Below are 16,620 nucleotides of genomic sequence, written 5' to 3' on the forward strand. Positions count from 1 at the left end.
TTCTATTGTATGCTTCGTGCCAGAGACAGGATCATGTATTTTTTATCAGGCATAGAAGGTGAAGGAAGGAACTAATTGTTGAAAGGAGAGGGAATGGCAAGTCAGAGATGCAAGAGAATATTTTATTGCTGAAGGGAGTGAAGATGCTGTTCTTGGCAGACCAAAGAGCAGAGGGAATGGATTGATGCCAGGCTGCAGCTACGAGAGGCTTTCCTGACTTCTGTGTAAAGCTGCACAAAGACCAGGCTTCCTTTCCCCCCTCTTTTCATTCTTGGTGTGAATACTTTCTGCTCCTTATAAAAACCAATCTCTCTGCTGTTAATGTAGGCAAACAGACACCAACAAAGAGGAGGCTGCTCATCTTCACACTACATTTATTGTGCTGCCACTGTTACTGAAATACCTGAGGCTCGAGGGAGGGAGGCAACTTCTATAAAGCCAGCATGCTTGCTCAAACCCTCCCTGCTTAGATCCTGGGTCCAATATGGAAACCAGCATCAGTAACACCTCCTCCTCAGGGAACAAGCAGCTACACTTGTGAATAATAATACAACATGACCAAAACAAGCTGCAGGCTTGGTGTGAAGGTTCAGAACTTACATAAAATATCAAGTTCCCAGTGCTGGGGAGGGACTGGAGCACAGATCTCCTCTCTCTCCTTAATGTAACAGACGTGCTATGTAACTTATCCCTGAAAACCTCCCAAGTTCCTGGAATACAGCAGCACAGCCACAGCTCAGGGGTGTCCTGGGCGACCACGCTGGTCAGGGAACCCTCACACCCGGGGGGTCGATTTTCCAAATTACCCTCAGGGAACACTTCACTCGAGTATTTGCATTAATCATAAGATGAGCAACGGTAGTCACAATTCTGCTGATGAAGGACTCATCTGGAAAGCAAGCCTGTTATTTATGTCACTTCATTGCTTTAAAAAGTCTGAGAAATGTTTGTTTTCTATTGTCTTCAGCCAATTCTTTGGAGCAGCAAGATCTCTTTTTCACTGTCCCACTTCAGTACTATTCACATTTTCAGTACTATTCACATTTTCAGTACTGTTTCACGTGCAGGTTTTTTCAGTCTTGCTTAAATTCCTGATTATAACCCTCATTACAGGTGGGAGGATATTTTTTTTCCCCTTTAAGTATTTAAGATTTAGAATGTGCTGTTTACCAAACGTTATTGATGTAGCGAATTCTTGACCCAAACTGTATTTACAAGTGTTCCAGCCATCTCCGTGCAGCAGCACACAACACTACTCCTACACCAACCGACACCTGCCCGACACCTACAGCTGGCAACTTTGAACCAGCACTTGTTCTGCAACGCTGCAGGTGGGTTGTCTAGAAATACTCCAGCAGGCTTCAGGCAGAGGTGACTAGAGCCCCCAGTGAATGTCCTATGAAAAATCATCTGATTATCCATGGAATTAAAGCGGATTAATCTAAATATTCCCATGTTTATCAGGGACACCTATATATATCACACACAAACAATTCTGTCTGAGGTGCAGTGTTTCTATAACACTGTTGGTTTATCCTGTAATTTTTATGACAAAACACAGCTCCTCACAGCACACCACGCCTGCTGAAGGTATCAGCTGGATGGCCACACGCGTCCTGCGCTGCTGTCCCACGTCAGGACACCTTCCCCTCGCCTCCCTGCCCAAAGCCAGGGAGGGAACAGAACAGAAATGTGGTCTTAGCAGGATATTCTGCTCCCCGGGGCACCAGCGAGCCTTCTGTAACTTGTTCTCAGTCACATCCAAATGCAAAGAGGAACGAGCATTCAGCTGAGCTCCAGTCCTAATGGAAGTAGTTTCATCAGCTACAGCCTCCCAAATAAAATACAGGTACAGGGGACAGCAGATGAAGGAGAGAGACAGCACTGTACAGTTATTGTGAGGATGAAGACTATCTGGCAGAATGCTTGAAAATAAACACGCTCTCCTGTGCCAGGGCAGTGGCTTCTGCCTGGGTGATGGCAGTGGCAGCCACCGGCCCAGGGCCGAGCCAGGCAGACGCCGGCCCAGCGCAGGCAGAGGCTCGAGCCCCCAGACCCACGCGCAGCACTAACCCTACAGCCGCTCCCTGCAGCCCAACAATTAATTCCTGCACCTACCCTTGGGTCTGCACCACCTGCCTGTGGGCTCACAGAGCACCCCCGTGCTGCGGTCACCCCCGCCGAGTCTTGGGAAAGGCCGTTTCTGAGAAAACGACGCTGACACGCAGCGCGGCTCCGCACGGCTCAGACGGGTCACAAACGGCCGCATCACTGGAGCAACCAGAGCACCAAGAGAGTGTCTCTCATCCTGGAGCACGTGGATAACAGTCCTGTGGTTCATTTAGATAAATTCACCCTCTGGAAACACAGAGGGTTGGGGAAGAGGAGCAGGCTGGAGCGTTAGAGAACTCAGAATCCACACGACATGCACGCTGAGAGACTGGCTTTTGTTAAACTTTGAAATCGAATTTGTTTCAAACATCCATGGACAAACCTTGTGTCAGCAGAGGGAAAAGACATGTCTGTATTGACATTTAGCACATAACGAGAAAGTATTCTTTTAGCTTCCGATACGATGACAAATTCGTTCCCTTTATGGTGTGACAACTGGAGCCACTGCCTGTCCCCTCCCTCGGCAGCATTCACCGCACTTCCCTCCTGCGGGTGCCCCCTCCTCCCTTCTTGCTTGCACCACTTCTTTGTGGAGCTGGTGAGGGAAACAGTGCAAAGAAATCCAAATACAAAAGTTAGGGGTATTTTTGCTGTCGTTCTGTTGTAAAGCCCAGCCCAGCAAATGAGTGAGGCACTACAAGAGAGCAGGGGCAGGAGCAGCACGATGGTGGCGGGAGTGGGGAAGGAGCCTCAGAGCAGCGGCAGCACCAGAGTGAAGGATGACCCGACGCTCCGCGGAAATTATACATGAGCCTGCTCCGAACCATACCTGGGGCTGAAGTGTCAGCCATGGAGAAGCACACATCAAAAATAAGCTTTTCAAGAGCAGCTGTAAGATGAATAGTTTTCATTTTCTTTGCTTTCCAAAATCCTCTTAGGATGTTAATGAAAATAGATTTATAAAACTAAAGCTGACAATGCTAGATCAACAGTGGGGAAAAACTCCAACAAATTCAGTATTATTCTCCCTACTAAAATGGAAGAATTGTGACAAAAATAAACCCCCCAATAGGCAAGATGCAACTTCTACAAGCAGTTCAGACAATTTCCTATCAGCTTATAATCATGCCTGCAATTAACTGTCCGCATCACTCCTAATAGTTTCATATTGCTCGACTAATTGCACCCACAAACCACGCAGTCATATATACGACTATACAAATTTATCTGCAATTACTTACTTGCTTAATTATTTATTTTAAACCCCACAAACAAGAGCTCTGGCTAAGGGCATCTTTAAAAATCAGGGCTCAGTTTTTAAACCTCATCTCAAGAGGTGCCAAAATATTATAGAGAAGAGGAGAATCATGGACCCATGACAGGAATAACCCATCTTCTGAGGGGGGTAAGTATTTCTGTGCCAACCATCTTCAATGCATCGGCACGTGCATTAGACTTGGAGAGGGATTTATAAGTTAAAGTCACCAAAGATTACTTTTGATTTATTTCTAGAAAAATCCTGTGTCTGAAGAACTACTCACAGACTGTTTTGGCAACTGACAGGAATGGTCTTGAACCAAACACATTTGATCACAATCTAAAGTGAACAAATTGGGGGAGAGTACGAGTGTGTGCACGCGCGCTCTCCCCTGGGAACAGAAGACACGAGTGCATTTTAAACCAGCGAAGCGATATCGTCCCCAATAAAGGTGCAATCGGTGAGATCTGATGGCTTTTACCCAGAGCACCGACACCCTAGAACCAGGGGAGCAACTAGGAACTGTGAGATGTTAACACCACGTCGCAGCGTTAACAGACAAAGCAAACCTGCTGTCACCCCGGGCACGGAGAGGTGGGCAGGCAAACGACCCAGTGTCAGCACCTTAACGAGGGTTTCCCACAAGTCAAATCAATTAATGAGATAATATGCTGGTCTCCAGCTAATGCAGAATGTTCTTGAAGTACCTCAGGAGAAAGTCTCAAGTCTAAATCAACTGGATAAAGCTGGTGGTGGGAAAAAGGCACGTTGCTGAAACCCAAAAGAAACAGCCAAGTTCAGAAGTACTCACACTGTCCACTGCCAGAATTTTGGCCCAGATGAAGACAAGGAGTGGTCTCAGCTCACGAGCTGAACTTTGAAGCAGCTTCAGCACATACGGGAAAATGCCAACAGACAGGGCCTGGAGAGGCAGAGAGAAGAGCAAACCCTCGCGAGCAGCTCGGCTTTGCCGCAGAGGCATCGCCGGGCAGGACCGCGCGCTCTGCAAGGATGCGGTGTGCTTAACGACAGAGATGAGAAATCTGGTAGAAAACAATTTCAAACATTTCTAGTAAAGAGGGGATCCCTGTGTATTTGTCTATTGCTCATTTTAATCTTGGATGTCACCAGATATTTTCAGACTCATTTGGTCCACGGAGACTCAGAGTTAATCTAGCACTAGCTTCTCCTCGTTACAGCCTGTGCTATTTTATGCTTCATGATACGTTGTGCTCTCCTCAGATGGGGCCATTTGCTCTCACAAGTAAACATATTGCAAAAGCTCAATAATTGCAGCCTTCCCCCTGGAAATTAAATAGGCCTCTCGCCTTACAGAGACATTTTACCAAGTCTTTTCCACAGAATTACAGACTATGCTCAGAGGACACACAACACATGAAATCTCTGAGAATCTCCCAGCGATGCCGATTCCTCCCAAAGCCCAGCGCAGAGGGGCCGTGTGGCGGGGACTGCCCTCGCAGCGCTGGGCTCCGGGGGGTCACCCCCCCAGCAGCTGAGCATCGCCCAGGTACGGCCAATGAGGTGTATAAAGCACCAGAGCCAAGGCCACGGTGCCTGACCTGCAGCTGTGTTTTGATTCTCACAAAACTTTATAATCCAGAGGTCTTAAATCACCAAAATCTTGCATACTTTCTTCCTGCCACTGAGGGCTAAGCTGTGCAGAAGGGGGTCTTGGCTGAGATGAAGGAGGAAGATAAAGAAAACCACTAAAAAGTCTCATCATTGAACTATTCCATGACAAGCTGGTGGTTCATCATCTTCACTTTTATCAACAAATAGTTCTGCTTACAAGTGTTTTAAAGTGCTCCTCTGTTTAATTCTTGTTTATTATCTGCACTGGGCCAGCCACTTTCCCAAATGCAGAAGGCAGCTGCCACCTTCTCAGAAGAGCTTATAAAATCCAGAGACCAAATAGATAAAGGAAGAGAAGAAAATGATGCAACCAGTAAGCCAAGAGAACAGATGATAAACATATTGTTTTGTTATTTATTTTACATGACAAACCTTCTTATTTTCCCAGATATTTCCTCCTGTTTTGTCCCTTGCCATATTTTACACTGAACTATTCCCTAGGAACTCCTTTTTGTTGTAATGCAAGCGAACAGTTATTTGGCCTTTTTGATTAACACAAACCACTTTTCTTTTAGGTATGCTTGCTCCATTGCACACACACAAACACATAAAACACTGGTCATTTGTCAAATCTGTGGAATATTTTCCACGTCTTCCTTCCATAAATTGCCGTTTGTATTTATCCCCTATACTGAGAAAAACCAGACTCTTACAAGACAATAGGCAACATCCACGCACCAAGCTAACGGCCCAGGGACCCAGGTCCAGGAATCTGCCCAGCAAATCAAGAGCTCGCAGCCGATGCACCTGGCTCAGCAGCACCTGCAGAGGAGAAGGACAATGGTTATTGCCAAAAAGAACAAAAATCCTTGTGACTGCAGAGTCCTTGTGTCAGAAGAGGACCTCAGGATCGTGACATCGCCTTGAACAAATTGATGGTGTGAACCAAAAAGCTGGAAGACAAACCCTGACTGCTGAGAACTGTCACCCCACTGAACAGCACCACCGAGGGGCTGCTGCCCCTCCAGGCAGTGCTCTCCCTCGTGAAGTTCTGCAGACACACGTGAACGCTTTCCCAGGAACGCACTTACCCTCCACCTCACTGCTCCACTAGAGTCCTCTGCTAATTTTCCCTCTCAAGCGCGGTGGTTCCTACCCAGCACAGCTCTGCGAGGTGGAAGCGGCCCCTATGGATTTCAAATATTCTCATCCTACCACCTGCCTTTCCCCAGTAAAGCAGGAACACAATTGCATCTGCAGGAAGGATTCAAAGGTGAGCAAAAGGCCCAGGCTCCCATTACTCAAACCAGCTCAGAAGCAGAAAAAGAGGCTTGTGTTCCTTGGCAAATCGATATAAGAGACTTAAGAGGGAAGCAAAAGGTCACATTAGTCATTAATAAAAGTCTCATTAAAACAGAGTCTGACAACGATAACGAGGTGGTAGTTTACTGGCTTATACCTACCCTGGTGTGAAATATTAACAGACAGACTTTCAGTTCTTAATCTCCTTAACAGATGTAAGATATTGGAATGTAACATTTAATCCTCAGTTTAAATGGAGTAACATCCCTCAGCGTGGGTCTCGGGGAAAGAGACTCGTTGATTTAGCTCCCCAATTCCATCCCCTTCTCAGTGTTTTTCCATACTGCATATTTAAATTAAATTATTTTTCATGTTTAATATTGAAGAATAACTAAATCGCTTGGCTCATGTCTCATACTATGGAAGATGGATACTAGATACTGAAGTTGGGCAGAAAAAGTCCCAAAGACGACGACAGGAGAATGTATTAACTACTCTGATCATTTCACCTCTGAATATCAGAGCTCAGATCTCAGGACAGGTCATAAGAGAAAGGATTTTGGTCATCCTGCCCTAAGTTGGCACGAGCCTGTTCCATAACCTTCCTACAGAACCTGGCACAATTAACAATGTGCTTTAAAGGTGCCCAGCACAGGAGTAACAGGGGGAGTTGTGTGAGATTAGAGCAGGAATAGAAACCAGGGCATGGGGGAAGCTGGGGCAGGGCTGGAACACCAGACAGGAACAGGTGAGGCGCGGGATGCTCGCGCAGACTCTGGGACACATACAGGCTTGACAGTGCTGTTATTATGCAACCTTCAGAGAAAAGGCTGGGGAAAAAATGGATGTAACTGAAAAGGACTTCCAGGTGAAGATACAAACCCACATCTCAGCACTGCCAGCATCCCACAAGAACCTTTAACCAAATCAAATTGTGTCTTATTTTAAAAGCTCTGTTACATTATTTTCAAACCCAAAAAAAGCCATCAGTCTCTCCCAGGTTTTTATATTCCCATTTCCCAAACTGATTTGCACAATAACCTGAAGCCAAAACTGACACAAATTCTAGAGACTTGGATGAGGACGTGGGGAGTCTGCGCACAATTTAGGAACTTTCAGTGCAATTAGGAAATTGCCACACTGTGCCACTATAGGCACGTAGCACCGCGTCGTGTCCCTCCCTGACGTTTATCCATCGCTATTCCTAAACAGAAGGTGGGAAAACTAATTACAACCACACATGCAAGTTAAGGGATTAACCAGGACACAAGAGCATAATTTCGAAGTAGCAGTCCACATCTGAGCAGGAATCTCCTGACAAATGCAGGACGGCAGAAGGGGACTGCAGCAGTGGTCTCCCCGCAGCCTTCCGAGGAGGAAGAGCTTGTCCTGCCCCGGCGCCCGGGGATGGCACGGCAGGAGGAACCTCCCCGGGACACGGCGGCTGCTCGCCAGCCCGGCACAGCTGCGCCTCTGCTGACTCCTCTCTGACGGCTTCTCCCTTCTCTGCACCAGGAAGCCACCTGTGTCCAACCCGCCCCGTGCACAGCAAGAATTCGAAATGAAAAGCAACTTCTTGAAGCCAATTAAAAGGCCATTTACAAAGGACCATTCCCCTGTCCTTAACAAATCCAAGCTCTGCCTGGCTGGCATCGTGGCCCTGGCTCTCAAATACCTGCTTTCCCCAGGGGCTCATCTAAAAACGGGAAAACAGGATCAGCCTTTGTTAGGCTACAGCAGCATAGTTGAAGCACTCCTGAGGGATCAAAGCAAAAAGACACTCATAAAGGGTCTGGAAATGCACTTCCTTCCCTCTCTGATCAGTTGGTCTCTGATTCAAAGTATCTCAAACCTGTTAACAAGCAATCTTATTCCACTATACAATTAATATGCTTTAATTATAATAATTACATTGTCCTACCTCATTTTTTGCTCCAGGAAGAAAAGCAGGTTCCTTTGCCAGGTGACCTCTCAATTCCACTGCAAGGTTAAGCTACCTGCAGAGCCCTCTGGTGCCAAATAATTCACTGGGAAGCAGCAAAGTTGGTGCTAGAGTAGAAGCCTGCCTTCACCCATTGCAGTGACAGACAGAAACCGTACATCTGTTCAGCCAACTGAACTCTCAAGGCTTGGGAGGCTCAGGGAAATTAAGATTTGGTCTTACAGACATTGACGGTGCTGCCAGTCACAAAACAAGCCGGTAGCTAACAGAGGGAAGGTGAGACTTCTCACATTTAGTGAAAGAAATCACATATCCTTGTACAAGTGACTGGAACCACACGCTCTGTTAAACAGAAAGACTTTAAATTTTGCTGCCTGGCATAGAAGAGACCCCAGCTACCTTGATGAGGGTTTATATTTCTGTCAATACAAACTCCTGGGGAGGAGACGGCAAGAGCAGATGACAATTATAATATGTGCCTTGCCATAAAACATTATTTGAAATGAGATGTTATGTTTCTGCTAGATTTACTTCTCCTTTATACGTATGAACTTGTCTAGTCTGAGCAAATGCCTACCAGAACTCACAGTTCTTCCAGGCAGGGTCTTCAGAGACTTGCTTCTATGTTCTTGCAGCAAAATTTCAGCACTGCATTAAAGGGAACCCCTCCCAGGCTGTACCAGACAAATAAAGAAGCCATTTCCAAACTCTTTACACTGCAGTAACTTCCACTTTCTGAACACAGAAGATAAAGTTTCTGCCTGACAGAGCTGGCATATAACAGGAGATACTACAGGAGAAAACAACAAAGATGTGCTACTCCGTGAAAAATTCTTGCTACCTCAGAGCAAAAGAGGAGGCAGCAGAGCCTGATACTGTTGGAGCTGCAAATGGACTATAGCGAGAAGTTTTGCTCAACGGAGAGTGAAGGTACGGGGGAAGAAAAGCACTTTGTCTTCATCTGCACAGGTCCAGTAAACATGCAATCAGCTCTAATTAATCCTGAAGGAGCCCAGGTAGTTTCTGTGCCCAAACGCCATCTGGCCGATGGCAGAGCACTGGGCGGGCAGGGGGGGCCGTGCCCAGCACGCGGGTCAGTGGCCCCAGCCCCCTCGCCGGCCGCTCACCTGCAGCACGATGGGCAGCTGCTCCGGGGGGTTGCGGTTCTCCACGCCCATGGTCAGCCACACCTGGAAAGCCGTCAGCTGCTCCGCAAAGAACGGACTGTGCTGGTGGAGCGAGAACAGGAAGGCAAGTTTGGTGTAAGGAAAACAAACAAACCAACCAACCGACCAAAACAGTGAAGCAAACAGTTTTGGCACCTATGGTCTCGCACAGTTTACTGTTTCCAAAAACTATTCTTTTTAATTGACGCACATTTGTAGGGGATTCTTTAAATGTATAAAAATTTTCCAGAGACTGAGCAGATACAATTCCCTTTAAATATGCTGGCATTCTCTAAAGTGAGCGTTTGGAAAAAAGAAGGAAAGAGCAGAGAAACAGGAAAAGATATCACAAAAGGTGTTAGGGCAACCTGGTTAATCTGTTCCATGTGAGCAGCAGACAGAACAGCAGTGGATTTATCTGCTCTGCAGAGGCAGTTTCACTCCTGTAGCAGCACACGGTGGTGCCTCTGCCCAGTCCACAGTGAATACAGTCCAACAACAACGAAAAATATGTCCATCCACGTCTCAGAGCTCCCTGGCTGCCAGAAACCTCTCCTACAAACAGGTGGCAATTCAGATGTGCTGGTTTGGGCTGTAAGAAGGCTGCCTCCTATTCATCAGGTTTTTAATTCAAGTCTTTTATTTAGCTATCCATCATTTCTGACACCCGTAACACAGTAAAAGGACTTCATACAGGCAAACAAAAATCTGAAAATTTACTTAATATATTGAATCCACTAATTTAATTAGAGCTATCCTAGCAGCGTGGGTAAAAAATAACATGCAGAGTGCTACCATATTTAATAGACTTTACACTAGTGGCCTAGTAAAGATATGGCGGGGGGGTGTGAACTCCCACCAGCTAACACCTACCAGTTGTACTTTGGTACAATCATGTGTTATTTTACAAATGCATCTGAATGGCATCCAGTAAATATGAAGGATACGAGCTTGTAGGATCTCTAGATGTAAAGGAAACTGGTTTAGAGGACAGCAAATACAAGTAAAGAAAATACTGTGTACTTTGAAAAACATAACTATGGTCTTACTCTAAGGAGATGTGATCGTTTGGGGGTGCACCACCCTGCCTGATGAAATAGGGAGTGTACTTGGTGAGATCTGACATTCTGCAGCACATTTGAAGTCCCTGGAGCCTGTTCAAGTGCGCAGAGCGTCTCTCATCTCCTAACACCCGCGGTGACTGCCCAATAATCTGACATGTATTCCCCAAAGCGCTCTACCCCGCCGTGCACCGACAGTCCTCGGGCACAGCAGCATCCCCGCCAGCACAGCGGCGCGCAGAGAAACGGTCCTTTTGCCATCTATCGCACCAAGAACGTGCTCCAAGCGAGGCAGGAGAAGGTACTGACCAAAGCACAGCAGCTTCCACTTAGAGACCCACAGGAGAACAGAAACCAAGGGGGGAGGCGGCAGGGAAGGGATGTGAGGAGGTGAAGTAAACTGACCCGAAGCCGCCAGAAGCCCGAGCGCTCCCCCGCCACCCCCCTGCACAAGCCGTGAGCCGCAGGCCCTTCTCCATCACGTTTATCATATTTTCCAGGTCTGAGTAGGAAAGAACACCCAGAGAGTAAGCAGGAGTCAGACGCACATGGTTTATAATGCGCTGCTGAAACAGAACAGCCCCGAAGAGCTTATCAATCACTTTATCCAGGGCCAGACTGGACTCTAAACCCACAGTGGCCGATGGATGGGTGGCAGCAGATAATCCTGTGACTCACGCTGGCATTTGACATCCCAGACACTGATGGCTGCTCCTGCCAGCCCAGTTATGAAACCGGCTGAGTAACCTCAGGAACACAACGCCCCTTCCCCTGCCTTGTGTCGAACGACAACTTCTTCCAGGATTACTGCTGGCTAGCAGCAGTTAACCTTCTCTGATACACAACACTTCTTGCCGGGCATAAATCAAGGTGTTTGAGGGCAAAACGTTGGTCAGAACACAAGGAATAGATCAGAGATGTGCAACTGTCTGTCTGCTCCAACCATTTGTCGCAGTGCAGAGCTAAGCCCCTTCCACTCCCTCCCAAACTAACAGCCAAGTTCCATATTCCCGTAGGTGTTTCATGGAGATGTTCAACAGGTACCTGTCCCCTCTCTAGAGCAGGCACAAACCCACACGGTATTAATCACACTGGATTCTACACGGAAGCATAAGGAATAGCTCAGAAGAGGACTTGAGCCTGGCTTTACGCCTAGTGCCCGCACAGCTTGGAACCTCGCAGCATGCAGGCTCCCAGCTGCGACTGCACGTCGATAGCTCTACCCACCTCAAGTTCCAGCCAAAATACACAAGAAGTTACGTTTGTCAGGCTTGAAAACCTGCTTGTAAATTGTTTCTACCCTGTCTTGAATCAATCGCTTAGTTGAGAATGACCACTCTTGTTTGCTGATCTCGTCTAACCCCTAGCAAGTGTGTGCCTCCTCTCATCCCCCAAATACACAGAGATTTGCTAAATTTCAACTCACTTGACAGCGAGTGCCCAGATGAGGCCTAAGACTATTATAAAAGCACCCACTGACATTGTTAGAGACCTAAAATAAAAATGAACATAAGCTAGGAGAGGAAAAATTATATTAGTTTAAACTTTAAAGTACAGTACATACAGTGGGGAAAGAAAGGGGCGGGGGGATAAAAGCCTTTGGGCATCTTTATCAACCCCCACCCTCACAGAAGTCCACAGTTCTCCTCCTGTACCCGGGTCTTTGGACACAACCTGCAATCGCAGCCAGAAAACCTTTTGGAAGCTTGATAACATAAATAAAATGCAAGAATGTAAAATTAGAGAGAATATCGCAGTGGAATAGGTATCTGAGGCTGCACAGTAATTATTATTTAAAGGTTTCCATTCATGAAATGTCAAAGGAATGTCAAGAAAAATCCATTCTGACTAGAGGCATTTAAGCCAAATATAATATTAAAATTTTTACTCTTCTGCTCTCTGAGATTAACTAAAGTAGAAAAAACCCCTCAGTGACTCATATTAGTGATGTGATATTAACGACAGAAAACTCTTTGAACATACGCTCAACCTCCATTTTATGTTTATTTGAAAATAACTCTACTAAGAGATAATTTTGACAAAGTTTTTCATTTCAAAAATCACGCTGGCACGTTGGGATTTTTTTTGGTAACTGCACTGTTAGTCAAGACCCAGTGCTCCGAAATTTTACGAATCAGGTCTCACACATTGTTTCTACTGGTAGGAGTTTCCTCCTCACCAACAGCTGCGGGCTGAAGCACACAGCTCATACACCAGCGAAGGACTTAAAGGTGATTTTCCATCTATTCCTTTAAGCGAGCTGAGCAGACACGGACAATTTTCCAAAAATATAAACCCTTAAATTGCAACAATTCGAGACTCAACAAGCAAAAGGGATGCGCTGAACTGAGGTTTCAAATAATGGGTTAAACTGGGCACACAACATTTCAAGATATTATCCAACTTACCCTAAAGGCAGTTCCTTCCTCTATAATGGTTGGTAACTGGGAAAGGCAAATATCAACTGCAAGGTCCCACGCTTGCCTGGAGAGGAAGGTGCAAGAGGAAAGAGAGGTCACTACAAGTTACCCATGAGTAACATCAAGGTAAATTTAAATTCTGATCATACAAGTCTGTGGGCAAAGCAGTGTTGTCTGACTGGCTCAGAAATGCTTAATATTCCCTTTTTTTAAAAAGGCAAGTGTAACATATGAAAACTATTCAGAACAACAGTGAGAAGGCCTCGGCCAGCATCGTACCAGGCTGACCAACGAAATGTGGGCGAGGTAAAAAGATCCCTAGCTGAATCCTCAGAAAGGGCTCCTCTCCAACGCAGAATGAAGCCACAGCGAATGGAAGTCTTATTATATACCTGTCCTCATGTGAAAATGGATGACTTTTTTTTTTTTTTTTAAACTAGAAAAATGAACTCAATCCTGGATTAGCTCCAACCCATGATCCTTCAGCACACACACCTCTACGCATCCAAACCCTCGCCTGCTCTGTATTCGAATCACATCAGCAGGCTCAGGAAGATGCATTCCTGCTGACAAGCCCTCCAACTCACAATTCACGGATACACCTACACCACTACACTAATTCTCCTTTTCTGCATCCTCGACACAGATACCGTGTCACTGCACGTATCGCCGAGAAAAGGAACTCGGTCTCCATTAATCTAACTCAGAGTTGGGCTCTGCGTGGCAACCTTGTTTACGAAGACTGGATGACTCACCCTAAGGATGGAGAGATGTACACTAAACTAGAAGAAAATGGTTAAAGATTTTTACACTTATCTACTATACTATTTAACGGCTAAAGTACTGTGACTTACACTATTTTAGTGTTACGGTTGTGACAGCACGTTAATTACGTACAGTGGCCAAGGAAGCTGCTGTGCCTGATTCGGTGCAAACAAAACGTGCTAACTGTCTGCTTCAAAACGCTCACAAATTGAAAGAGGACCAAACTAAAATAAAGGCACTGGGTCTCCAAAGTTCCTAAAACACCTCCAAAAAAGTGAAACAGAAACGATTATCCCTACGCTATCCATAGACGTTGCATGCACTTTTCATTTTAACATCTGCATTTATGCACTCCGAAAGGCTCAGGAGTTAAACCACCACCCACTGAGTTCCTTACACAAAAGAAACTAATTTACTCTCCAGATACATTTGCTCTTCCATGGCTTGTGGCCATCATGTGCTAACATCAATAGGCTAAGCAATTCTTCTCCTCCTAGGAACATTTGCAGACATAAGGCCATAGGTGATAATCAATACAGTGTATTTTAGTTACCTGCTCTAATAAGTTCTTAAATCACCCTGTTTTGAGTCAAACAAAGCCTTCCATCAGAACAACTGCCGAGCGAAATCTATCCCATTAGCCTAACTGGCAGCTGTTCTCAACCGAAAACAATCTCTCCAATTAGATGGAAAAATAAACTATAAGGCTCTTGCATTTTTTCTCTGGATTCAAGAGATGCAGCTTGTTTTAGTTGCCCCAGACCATGTCCCTCTGCTTCACAGCATTCACCTTCACTTGACAATATGCTGCCAATATAATTAAGAGGTAATCAAGAGATAATCAAAGCACGGGCAACAAATGCTTCCCACATGCTCAATAAAGACCCATGCTGGAGACAAAATGTTTACACAGAGCTGATGAGAGAGATATTTATTCCTGGTTGAGGCAGAGGCAAAGTCAATTAGTGCAAATATAAAGATAATTTTACTTCAAGCAAAGAATATTTCTGACTTCCAGGTTTCTTGGAGGAATGGGCAATACCACCTAAAGAAATCCTCTCCAACATTAGAAAATGTCAATACAGAGTGCCTTTGAGGTAAGTTTTACTATGCAGGAGAAAAATGGTTTAGAGATCAGAGACAACTAGTCTTATTTTGGCTGCCTATAAAAGAATTCTGCGTAGGTCATTAGACTGCAGAGGCACAGAGCGAAGATGCTGAGCTCCTCAAAGTCGTTTTAGGTAAGAAGCACTAATACTGCTATAAAAATGTCCAAAGCAGCCCTGCAAGGTCAAATCTCAAAGGTTTTAAGTGTTATCAGAAAGAACAAACAAAAATTTAGAACGAGATTTTAGTAGATTAAAACACAATCTCTTTTTATACTTCTAAAAACAGGCCACATGGCCGATGTTGCTCCATCTTTCAGAGAGAAACCACCAACATAAAATCTTAACGTTACTGCTCATCGCAATCTAGAGCTCTGCTGATTAACACCAACCGTGTAAGAGATTCCAATAAATTCAAATACTTAAAATGATTCTCCAGCCTTTCCAAAGGAGCCCAACACACCGCTTCTGCGTCCTCTCTGCGGCAAACAGAAAACCTCCCCATCCAACGAGACGCGTGAGCAAACAGCAGCTTCGCCTGAAATAAAACTTCACTATTTCCAAGTACTAGCGCAGCTACACGTTACTTGTGAGACTTCAGGTTGCACATGAGTTGCCACACAGGTAACTCGCTGCGCTGGCAAAACAGATGAGGATGGCATTAAACAGGCATTACAAAAATTAGAAGATTCAAAACAAGTCACAAATGGATGGTGAAGGAGTAACACCACGGAGTACGTGAAGAGAAGCAGAAGGGGAAAAATCCTTGTTACAGTCATGGTGAAAATAATGGCTGGTGGGGAGGAGGAGCAGTGATTGACTGTTTTAATATGCCAAAGGGAACTAGAAAGGTGGGCAAATTGCAGATATGCTCGCGGAACTAATATTACACTTTAGCACACAAACAAGAGATAAATTAGGGAGCAGCAGGGGAACAAGGATGGGTGGCGTTGCATCCTAGAAGTGATTTATGAAAGCCAACCCAGGAGATCACTACTTCTCCCCCTTCTTTGCGGAGATTGCTGCTTGCCAAGTGCTTTGGAAGATTTGTTTTCACTACCTTAGGCACAAAAAGAGCTTGGTAATACCCCAGCACTCTTCTTTCCTTCCTCCTTGCTGCACTCTTCCAATAACCCCGGACCCCCCACCACGACAAGACGACACTATGATGTATCCGCCGGGTGACAACCTACCGAAATACCGCAGTGCTTCAACTTCACTACGTTACGCTACTAAAGAAAGCGTTAATGAGTTTTTTATACTACGTGGTCCTAATTGCTCTGTATGCACAACAAATCGATAGAGCGCTTGCATAAGGAGAGGACACCTCCTCGTTGTACAACCCACTTATGTTAGAAGTTGCCATATACTGAATGTCAGGTTTTATGCCCCAAAAAGGTAATAAAAACAAGCAATCCCACAGAGCGACTGCTTTGACCAAGCCCCAAGGACTTCCATCGTACACCACCTACCAGGAGGTGGCCATTTCTACGTGGTCTAAACCCAACACGTATGAGGCAGTAACTGGAGAGAACCTGCAAAGAGGCACCACAGGAGGTGAAGGTTGAGTTACCCAACAGCCAGACCATCAGCCCTCAAACCCCAAGTTCAGAAGCTTTTTTATGTAAACAACCACACAGCATGGCTGTACCTGCCCTTGTGCTTGTTTGGGACCTGGCAACTTTCATAGTATCACACCTCAAAAAAAGGCAAAAGCCTTTTACGGTGCCCCACGCGATGCCATGAAGCAATCTCATTACAGAAAGGGGTCAAACTCACAGACTTTCAACTTTGTGAGGATGGGGGGACTCCTCAGGTTCAACTAGTGAGAAAATATATTTAGTCTCATGCATCTCCCATATATATTTTGGAATAAATGTATATTAAATCCTCTC

At 45.5% G+C, this 16,620-nt stretch overlaps 1 protein-coding gene across 4 annotated transcripts in view; it reads right to left on the minus strand.

Moving 5' to 3' along the window:
• The window catches only part of RPTOR (regulatory associated protein of MTOR complex 1), a 157,316-nt gene that overhangs the window by 57,636 nt on the left and 83,060 nt on the right, over nt 1-16,620 (minus strand). For all 4 annotated transcript variants that reach the window (XM_074847029.1, XM_074847028.1, XM_074847027.1 and 1 more), the window contains exons 10-13: nt 12,843-12,918; nt 9,335-9,436; nt 5,702-5,785; nt 4,182-4,292 (exon numbers count right to left, since the gene is read on the minus strand). In XM_074847029.1, the coding sequence (XP_074703130.1) occupies nt 4,182-4,292; nt 5,702-5,785; nt 9,335-9,436; nt 12,843-12,918 (373 nt within the window). The remainder of the gene's footprint in view (nt 1-4,181; nt 4,293-5,701; nt 5,786-9,334; nt 9,437-12,842; nt 12,919-16,620) is intronic.

Source organism: Strix aluco, chromosome 21, assembly GCF_031877795.1.
Source record: "Strix aluco isolate bStrAlu1 chromosome 21, bStrAlu1.hap1, whole genome shotgun sequence".
NCBI classification, from domain to species: domain Eukaryota; kingdom Metazoa; phylum Chordata; class Aves; order Strigiformes; family Strigidae; genus Strix; species Strix aluco.